Source organism: Gloeophyllum trabeum (assembly GCF_000344685.1).
Source record: "Gloeophyllum trabeum ATCC 11539 unplaced genomic scaffold GLOTRscaffold_00009, whole genome shotgun sequence".
Classification (NCBI taxonomy): Eukaryota; Fungi; Basidiomycota; class Agaricomycetes; order Gloeophyllales; family Gloeophyllaceae; genus Gloeophyllum; species Gloeophyllum trabeum.
In genome coordinates, this window is record NW_006920418.1 from 1047714 (window position 1) to 1057830 (window position 10117).

Consider the following 10117-nt stretch of genomic DNA (forward strand, 5'->3'; position numbering starts at 1 on the left):
AGCATATACCCTTGGACATAGGTGAGTATTCGCATATCTGGACATTTTATATGCATAGAGGAACATTAACACGAGTCAACATGTAATAGTAATATTTAGGATTTTTATTTTTATTTTTCCGAGGCTTTATACGGTGCGATCGGCCGCCGCCGTTGAGGACAGTGAGCGCGGCATTCCTGACGGCGATGACGCTCGAACAAAGCACCTAAGTGATGGCGCGTATAGGCTAGCTCGATTGTATGATGTTGATGAATTTAATGAAATTTATTCCATATTTTTATGACTACATACAAGTGCTATAGCTATGCTCATCGTCGGCGACGACGACGACGGGCCTACCGACGAGGTGCCGGAGAGGCGGGACGCAGCCTCGAAGAAGCGGCGCGCCTGTGTCACCAGACACGTGGCGGTACGCCTAGGGTTGGGGTCTGCTACCAGACTTCTACCCGGACCGCGGCCGGAAGCGGCAAGGGCATGCTGGTCGTCGGGGAAGACAGCGAGGACGGGGCGTCGAGCAGAGTAGCGAACGGCCTTATTATACTAGTGTAGGCGGTGACGTGTACTGTATGTAGACCGATGCTCGAGCGTTGAAGTCAAGGGGGACGCGGTGGGGTACCCAGGGGGGGCGTTCAGGTGGGGTGGCAAAATAAGGTTTTCAAGACCCCTTGGTCTCGCGTCTTGGGGCGTAGTCCCAAGTCTAACGGGTCTCGCTTTTGGTGCCACTCGGGTGGGTGTATGGGCCTGTGCGTCGTTGCAGACATAATAGCTATTCATGATCGTTTTTAATCCCATTGTGGGGGCTCCCTCTGAGACGGACCCGATGTCGTAGTATAAAGCTCAAGCTCTTCCTGCAGCATAGGACATTGCATCACCACCATGTTCCTCTCCGAGATCTCTCGCATTCTCGCAGATAGCCCGGAGCTATCGAATGTACTCACTTACGATGATCTGACCCGTTTTATCGATATCGTGCGCTGGAAGAGGGAAGATATTGCATCAGTACAACCCTCCTTCATCTCCGGACCGCCCGAATACCTGCCCACAGCTTACCATCACTTCTTTGCTGCTGCGTTTTCTCTTGGCCAAGACGAGGTGCAGCTGCTGTGGACTAAACTTCGCATACTAGCATGGGGATCCGAGGACGATACCCAAGATGGGGAGCTAGAAAGTCGAGCTAAAGCCCTTATTCCCCTATTCTTGAAGCATGCACTTCAGTATGATATCGGTGAGTGCAATCACATGGTACAAATCCTGTAGACTGATCCAGGGACTAGGATTCTACAACTTCCGGCCACCCGCTCGCGTATGCACCGATTCGCATTGCGATCGAGAACTGCGATCTATGCCGGGCATTTTCAGGCCCCGCGAACTAACGGAACCACTATCCTACAAGGCTGTCTACTTCTCCAAGGATCTTGGACCTATGCCAGTCTGGTGCACCTCACTGTATTGCCGCCGTGCGTGCTTTTCCTTGCGAAATCCCTCAAATGCTGATCAGATCGGTTCATAGACTGTAATACCCGATACTATCCCAACTTCTACGTCCACGACAAAGCAACTACACGGACATATTACCGGGGCATTCCTGATGTCATCCAAAGTGCCCAGCATGCTTTCTTTTCTCGTGATCTCTGCGAGCTTTTCGCTACGCTTAACGTGGTCTCATGGTGTGTATCAAAACTTTCCTCTATCCTCTACCTACTTATAAGGCTTATTAGGACATCAGCAACAAATTGCGCTCGTATCCACAACTTGATGCTCTCACCGATGTCATATTCGTTGCTGATGCCTGAAGACTGGCCTGTGAAGTTGCCCCTTGATGTGGACAAGGTGTGGGACGCTTTCTTCCTCTATTCATTGCTCTTGGATCATGACGAGAGGCACACTTGTCTCGAGCTTCGTCATGATGCACCGAGTCAATGGGAGCGTCTCAGACCTGCCGTCCGCGCCCGCAATCTTGCTATGGCTGGCCCAGGACAGCCAGAATGGAACCATGCTTGCGATCTCTGCTGTTGGGTTTCCGAAGATGAAGAGGGACAACTCTGTAAGTAAGGTTTATTTGTTGATTTAGCTGAGCTGCTCACATCGAGAGATAGGGGCGGTCAGATCTGTTGTTACAGATGGGGTTAGTATTGGTCATCCCTGTTGTGCTGTACACGACTGCCAAGAGCCGTTGATGCCCATGAAGGGTGCCCGATATTGTCGGTTACATGCTGGATATGAGACCAAATGCGCTGTGATATCTTGCGACAAGGCTGCCGAGGTAGGCTTTGCAACCTGCGCTACGAAGGAGCACCGCGAAATGGAGAAGCACAAGACACAGGCTGGGAAAGCAATGTTCCAGCTCAAGCGTCGACTCGAGCGCCTTCACGTCTCACAGACCCATGATTCCTTATCGACTTCTGCACCAGTGGACGATCCTCTGTATTCTCTCGACGTCGAAGGCACTGGCACAGCTGATGAAGAAGCTACTATCGATAGCGAGGATGTACCAGCTTTGTGTAATGGGAAGCCCCCCACGGGTAACCGCAAGTATAAGGCCCAGTTCGGTAGAAGACGTACACATAACGAGGAACTGTGTGTTACTTCGTGTGGTGTCATTATCGGGCGCGCTACGTTCTTTGGTTCAGAGGCACCTAATGGTGTTCGTGTGAGTAGTCGCTCAACTAGCTACTCCACACTGCTCACATCTATTATAGGTATTCTTGATGAAGCTTTTCCCGAAAAAGCGATCTCTTCCGCAAGTATTATGGCATGATAATAACTGCCAAATACAAGCTATGCTCGCTAATGATCCAGAGGACTTACAGAAATACTTTGAATATTGTGCGATGCCAGTTGATGTCTTCCACTTCAAGTCCAAGCATAGAGAGAGCGATATTGCTTGCAACGCGTACTGCAATCCCTATATCTGGGAGGATCTGCGAACAGAGGAGGGTACCTGGCGCTTCAATTCCTCCGCTGCTGAACAGGCGAATGCGTGGTTTGGAGGCTATCAGTCCATGGTCAGGGAGATGGATGTTGATAGGTATAACTTCTTCTTAGACGAGATGATCAAGAGGCGCAACCGGCTCGTGATAGCAGAGCTGGATCGTAGGGGGCGTCGGCCTTACAACATCCCTAGGGAGGATCTCTTATCAGACTAGGTGGTTTTTCAGAAGCATATTTTCTAGTCTACAGAGGAAAATCTATTGTAGCTGTCTAGGGTCATCAAGTGTCGTGAAGTTCGTAATGTCATCAAGTTCATAATGTCGTAAACTACTTTAAGCAGCCATTCATACAGAATCATACCCTTCTAGTCCGAATCAATCTCAAAGACAGTACGACCCCCATCATTTACCATCTGGAAACCGTCCATATGACCTGCGAATAGAGGCAAGTCCGTGCCTGCCAAAGTCAAGTTGATTTCAGCTTGTTCGACCTTGACTTCCTGAGATGATCCAGTACTTGCATTGCCAACACCTGCATTGCTTGCGTCCGAGCCCGACGAGCCATCGGTGCTGACCTCCGGGGTTTGACCAAGCACTGCAAACTGGGATTCTTCAATCTCTCTATTGATTTTCCCGACAACATGAGAGATAGAGCGCTGCAGCCGGTTGACGTGAGGGTCATCCCCAGTACCCGGGTGTGCAAAGCTCCCGAAACGCATGCTCTCCTGTAAAACAACAATTGCGGTCTCCCAGTCGACTGAGAGATCCTCTTGGATGAGACGAACGGTGACCTCCGGGATCAGGACATCGGTGATCAGAGCATTGTAGCTCAATGGCCGGACATGGGACAGATCTGTGGGGCCGTCAGGTATCATCTGCTCGAGTGTCATCTGTATGATAATCCTCCCTGTACCTCCGTAGCTAGAAAGGGATAAATCTGTAAACTCAGTGCATCAAGGAGTAGTACTGCAATACTCACTAGCCAGCACTGTGTCCTTTAAACCGAACGTACTGAGCACCCAAGGACTCGACCTGGAGGCTGCTGGAACCAGGGGTGTAGAGCATCCGGGTCTCATTGAAGAACAGACTTCGCTTGGGGTCAGAGATGATGCTCAGCACGACCGCATGAAGGTTCCAAATACGGTCCCAAAGTGACGCAAAGTCAGGCTTCATAGGCCAACCATTAGCAAGAGCATTGGGAAGCTCCTCAGCTTCCCATCGGTGTAGCTCGCAGAAATCAGAGTACACGCGGAAGGATTCTGCGCGTCGGTGATTTGGGTTCACTGGAGATGGATCAGGCCAGGTGATCCTCTCGAGACTTTGCTGCATCTTCTCCATCCGAGCGCTCGGACTGAACAAAAGCTTCTCGTCGCAAAAAGGACAGCGCAGAGCGTCCACATCACCATCTATATGGTCCAGTGGAGCACAACTGGTAAGCAGACTTATATAGATTACCGACCAATACTCATGACGAACCTGAGTCCGAGCTCAAATCAGCTGTTTCAGGCACACGAATGCTTGCCTCTGGAGCTTGAGGCGTAGTGTCCTTGTCCGGGGTTATGACTCTGGCTTTGCCTTTATTGGACTTCAGAGCTGGAGTCCACGAGATTGAAGAATCACTCTCTGACGAGCTGTCCGATGAAGCGTCCGACACTAGATCAGACACCAAGGTCTTCAGTGCTCTCAGGAATTTCTTCCATTTCCCAGCACTCTGTCGGCCGTGGTCCAGGAAACAATGCCGAAGATCTTGTGGTACTTGATCACTGTTCCATAGGTTCTTGTATTTATTATACGTGGTCTTTGCCATGCATACACCAAACACCTTTTTGAAAGAGACCTTATAGGGCGTCTTGCGAGACTCTTTCAGTTGTTCCGTCTTCCGAAGTCCCTCATCGATCTCAATCACATAAAAGTCGTGAGGCCATGACCGGTCCTTCTTGGGGAGACCGAGTGGGAACGGAGCTGGCGCACGACTCCGCTTCGCAACCGCAGGTACCACCTTTTTCTTGATGGTATTGTAGCTTGATCGATCTTCGGTATTACCTTGCACTGGCAGAGATGGCGGCGAGATGAAGATATGATGGTGCTTGTCTGTACGATCTAGTTCATGAAGGGCAATTGACACCGGCGTTGTCTTCGGCACCTTCCGGGATGACGGGACAGCCGAAGAGGGACTGGTGTGCCGCTTGATGCCATTCGTCCTTCCACACTGCTCCTCCATCTCGTCTTCAATCTGAGGGCAGTTTGTGAGGATCGTACGTACATCTGGGCGGAGGCGGAGCAAAGTCGAATGGCTTGTCTCCACGGTGATAACAGTCCGGATATCTATTGTCAACCATTTCCTCTGACGAGCATCCCATTTATCGATAAGTGATGTCGGAGTGAGCATGAAAGGAACGAGGAATTCAGGCCCAAAGGATTCAAGCATGACCTTCGGATAGGTCTCGACATGACGGTGGAGCCGGAGGGGCTCAACTCCGTTCTAATGCAAAGCTACATTAGTAAAGACACGGAAATAATCCTAGGTGACTCACCTCGAACCAAATAATAAATGTAACTGTCTTCTTCGACGCTTCAACCATGTCCTCATTTCTTGACTTATTGCTCTTCGCTTTGACTTGGTCATCTCGGGCGCTATTATACTCTTGCGCCCATAGACGCGATACCGGTGTTGCAAGGCTATGTTCATGACGGTTCCCGGGAGCACGCCGAGATCCTTGGGTAGAGGAGACTCGCAACACATGGTCAAGGTCACCGACCCGTTGTGTGCGTGCCGCCGGTTGCACCTGCCCCTGCTGTGATCCGTTAGTCGAAGCTGTCCGGCTTCAAGTTTGGACATTCGAGTTGGAGTGTTGCACAGCCGCAACCCGGGATACACCTAGTGCCAGAGCGCCAATACCCTGAGACCGTCCAGCCTGGGAGGATTGCGATTGCCGCGGCTGCAACCCTTCGAATACACCGCTCGGGGTTTGTGTATTCAGACCACTCCCTGCCAGATATTGTGGCGTATATGATGGACTAGGGGGCAGAGGATTGAGCGGGTAGGTTAACGGGGGTGGTGTGGGTCGTCTCTGCTGCTGCTGCACTCGATTAGAAGTGGGAGAAGTCGAAAGTCTTGCTACATCGCGTGGGATGTCGCAAGACAGCACAGCGTGAGCGATGCAGTGGGCTCGCAAGACACCGCGCGCTTCGGCAGAGGCCCGCGAGCGTACACAACACCCTTTGCACAGGCGCTCAATGCACTGTCTATGGCCCCTCGTCCTTGTTCCTGTTCTGGAGCAGCAGTTGGGCGTAGAGCAATCAATCGCGCCAGGCGAAAGTCGAGGAAGAGCAGAAACGGGTGGAGCGGGACGTAGAATATGATCCTTACGGAGCTTCCTGGTGTCGTACGTCGGGAATCTTCGCAAGAGATTCAGGCGGGATGCAAGGAGCTCTGCATCATCCCACGCGTATGCTTGTGAGGTTAGGAAAAACGTGTAATGACAGACTTGTACGTTCGTGCACTGAATATGGGCATAATTTAGTCGTAAAATTGCAGGAGAGTGGCAAAAATATGCTTACCGACTGGCACATACGGCCTCGATCTGCTGCTCGGTCACCGGAGCCAGCGAAGGGACGGATGTTGCCCATGACAGCCTGGCACTCTGGGCATTGATCGAGAGGTTGGACAATAGGATCAGGGAGGTTGTACTCGGAGTATTGGCTCATCTAAAAGAAATACCAAGTAGAAGACTTTGGAGCACTGTGCTGTTGAGAGGTGATTGGAATGGGGACTGTCGAAATGGAGTCTCTCAACCGTCTTTATAGCTTGTTGTGCCACTCGAGGCATGCTTAGACCCAAGTCAGACATTCCTGCAACGGTGCCACCTGATGGCGAAGGGTAGTATTGAACAAAAGAGTCGGCCAAAGCGTCGGGTAAAGCGTCGGGCGCTGTGGCGGCGGATGCTTGGTACAGACGCGACTACATTCCCGCTACCGTAGGTAGTGGGTCTTGGACCCCCCGGCCGTTCGCAGGTTTCCTGCGATCGTTTCAAGATCTACGCGATCTATTTGACACTATTTGGCTCTTAACCGTATATGGCGGACGGCAGGGCCGGCACACGGCTTTGGACCAATCAAAGATGGGGTCCTCAAAGGACCCCGATAGTAGGGCCACGTGGCATCTCTCTTTCCATTTTTAGCCAAGGTGGCGGATAGCTGGTCAAGGGACTGAAGAGAACAGGCATGACCTAGCTTGGGGCGTTGGAGATGCGGTCTCCAGGTGAAAGCAGCATACTTCAATGTCAGCTGTTTTACATAAATGACTTGTATACTCAGAACCTGAGGGAGGAGTGAGTGGACATCTCTTCAAATCGTTGAGGTGAATGCTCAGTCGGAAATAATGGCTGGAACACAACTGCTTTCGCAAAATAAATATATTAGTATATGATGCTGCTCAGGATGTCAAGTTCTCAGCTTGCTACCAAATCTTATCTATGTCTACGGTAGCGGGCTCTGCCGCTCGCACGGCCCTACCGCCTTATATGACGTCGGCGTGCGCAGGACGCGTCAGGCATCAGGTGATAATTACCGCGTTCTACACGTGAGGACCTCACGTGTATTGAGCGTTCGCGGCCGGGGTTCGCGAACGCGTTCGGCGGCGTCACCTCCCAGTGGGGTCGACTTTCTGTCACATCTGGAAGACTGGAACGCTTGTGGTCACACTCACGTGAATAGGCGTCACCCAAAAGTTGTGTCACACTAGCTCGACTCCGAGTCCCTGGCTTTGTTGCTCGGTGGCATCGGTCATTCATTATCGCGAAACCTTGCGTACGTCTGACATGGTCAGCATTACCGTCAGTGCTGCCGGGAAGCCGCTTTCTGTCGCAAGGGGTCTCCCAGTGGATCTCGATATTCCAAACAAGAATGCCGAAGATGTTACTGTGGCAGATATCAAGCAAGCCCTGGCCGCCAAGTTCCCGAAGGTGCCTCCAATGCGCTCAATCATAGCATCGATACTGACGTTATTTAAGCTCTATGCGTTCAGGCAAAAGATTACCCTGAAGGGCCAAACCAAAATGCTCTCTGATGACATGAAAATCGCCGAGGCTGCAGGGGGCCCAGTGAATGAAGTGAGCGTGAAGGACCTGGGACCTCAGATCAGTTGGCGCACGGTCTTCTTGGTGGAATATGTGAGAACACTCAGTATTGTATAATGGATGCCTCTGCTCATCGCATGATGCGTTAGGCGGGTCCTATGGTGATACATCCCCTTATTTATCATTTACCCCGACTTTTCTATGGTGGACCTGTCCAGCACAGTCTGCTACAACAGTGAGTACTGTGTTCTTGGGCCTAAAACTCTCACTAAGCCAGGTCAGATATGTATATGGTCTCGTCATGTTGCACTTCGCCAAGCGTGAATTGGAGACGTTATTGTAAGTAGCGTCGCGCGTCCTTCGTTGACCAGGTCTGAAGTAGGCTGGTACGCCAGCGTGCACCGATTCTCGCATGATACGATGCCTGCTCGCAACATCTTGAAGAAGTGGGTCTCGTACCTTTCAGTTATGAATCTTCCTGACTGTCGTTTGCAATTTGCAGCTCAGCGCATTATCATCTCTTGAGCGGTTAGTTAAAACTATTCTCGTATAACTGGAATTAAGACTGAAGTGTGGCGCAAAAGGCCTTGCGCTCGCATACGCGATATATAGCCCTACATACTCAGCAGCATCTCCGTACATTCGGGGGACTATTCGAGATGACCTCCGCTTCATATGGGGCTGCACGGCTCTGTGGCTCGTAAGTGACATACGTCCGCTACCATTACACCGACGTCTTGATACTCATCGACACAGTTCTCTGAGCTCTCCAACTTGAGCACCCACTTGACTCTGCGCAATCTGCGTCCTCCTGGCACCCGCCAGCGAGCCATCCCTTACGGATACGGGTTCAACCTGGTTTCCTGTCCGAATTACTTCTTCGAATGCCTGGCGTGGACAAGTGTCGCCGCGATGACGGGCAGCTGGGTCGGTGAGTGATAATGGCGCCGTTTGTCTTGTAGATCTTCCCTATTGAGCGCCTGCTGTAGCATGGATCTTCGTCCTCGTGTCCACGGGGCAGATGGCGCAATGGGCAATCAAGAAACATAGAGGCTATAGGAAAGAGTTTGGTGACAAATACCCGAGGGGGAGGAAGGTTATGTTCCCCTTCGTCTTCTAAGGATTGATCGGCGCGGCTTACGTATCTACACTATTTCATTGCTGTAATCATATAAGTACTGATTTCCGCTATTCCGGACCGGTCGGGAGTTGTGAAGTTGTCTCCTACAATCAGGGTAGGAGCAGGTCTGAGGGCCTGAGCGCTGCTTTCGTGAACGATGCCGACGTCGACGTTCCGTTAGCATTATTCGGGGTGGGGACTCTGCACTTTGGGATTATGGCCACGGCAGGATGAAGACGCTGTGTTCAATTCAAACTTTAGGATAGCAGCCACCTTCGATACGAAAATAGGCAATCAGCGACCCCAACGTCTTCTCCATACAAGATCTCAAGAAGAGGGCCTTGTGGAATACCTGGGCAGAGCTGGAGCCATGGATGCATGTCAGCTGACGGGGAAGGTGAGATGTCGACTTCAAGGTCCGCGAAGTTTGTATGCTCGCGCCCTCCACGCGTCTGCCTCACCGGTCTTGGGCAATACGACCCCTCGAAAAAGCAATCCCACGACTTGCTGACTAAGACAAGTCAGCACTGTTGGATTTATACCCCCTTGTGGTGGCACAGGCGTCTTCCGTGTGGCCTAGCGGGTCTGCGTTGCGGCTGAGGCTTGTGGATCTGGGTTCAAATCCTGACGCCTGCATTTTTTGTTGGTTTGTACCAATGTTCTACCTACTTCCTGTATGTTTTTTCTTCGCACTGCGGAGGGGTGGTTAGGAAGTTTGGGTTAGGGTAGGTTAGGGTAAGTGGGGGGTCCGGGGGGAACCCCCCGGTTGGTTAAGGTTCGGGTTAGGGTGAGGTGGTTAGGGTATGGTTTACAGGATATCGATAAAGGGGGGGTCCGGGGGGAACGCCCCGGGTTGGTTAAGGTCTGGGTTTTCATATAAAATATGCTCTGGGAGTGATTTGATATGCTAGGACTGTCTCCTAGCGTCGGGAACAGTGACAGCCACGACGCTTGCCATATTTGTAGTGCTTTGTCAGCTTATTCGTGGG

The 10117-nt window shown here is 51.5% G+C and overlaps 3 protein-coding genes across 3 annotated transcripts; 2 read left to right on the top strand and 1 right to left on the bottom strand.

Annotated features, from left to right (window-relative positions):
- Window positions 1-876: 876 nt before the first annotated feature.
- GLOTRDRAFT_44279 (uncharacterized protein) lies at window positions 877-3146 on the top strand (the record flags this gene model as incomplete). Its single annotated transcript, XM_007869037.1, has 6 exons — window positions 877-1225; window positions 1275-1457; window positions 1511-1667; window positions 1719-2044; window positions 2097-2650; window positions 2700-3146. 6 exons carry the CDS (start codon window positions 877-879, stop codon window positions 3144-3146), a joined length of 2016 nt encoding a protein of 671 aa, XP_007867228.1.
- A 149-nt stretch (window positions 3147-3295) lies between these two features.
- GLOTRDRAFT_130548 (uncharacterized protein) lies at window positions 3296-5512 on the bottom strand (the record flags this gene model as incomplete). The annotated part of the gene is made up of 5 exons (XM_007869295.1): window positions 3296-3851; window positions 3910-4336; window positions 4407-5163; window positions 5194-5412; window positions 5465-5512. The coding sequence occupies 5 exons, from the start codon at window positions 5510-5512 to the stop codon at window positions 3296-3298; spliced, it is 2007 nt and encodes a 668-aa protein (XP_007867486.1).
- Window positions 5513-7706: 2194 nt separating this feature from the next.
- Window positions 7707-9276, top strand: GLOTRDRAFT_78098 (uncharacterized protein). The gene is made up of 9 exons (XM_007869296.1): window positions 7707-7894; window positions 7943-8101; window positions 8158-8243; window positions 8291-8347; window positions 8404-8454; window positions 8511-8536; window positions 8593-8708; window positions 8765-8939; window positions 8998-9276. Exons 1-9 carry the CDS (start codon window positions 7751-7753, stop codon window positions 9126-9128), a joined length of 945 nt encoding a protein of 314 aa, XP_007867487.1. The 5' UTR covers window positions 7707-7750; the 3' UTR covers window positions 9129-9276.
- The last annotated feature ends 841 nt before the right edge of the window (window positions 9277-10117 follow it).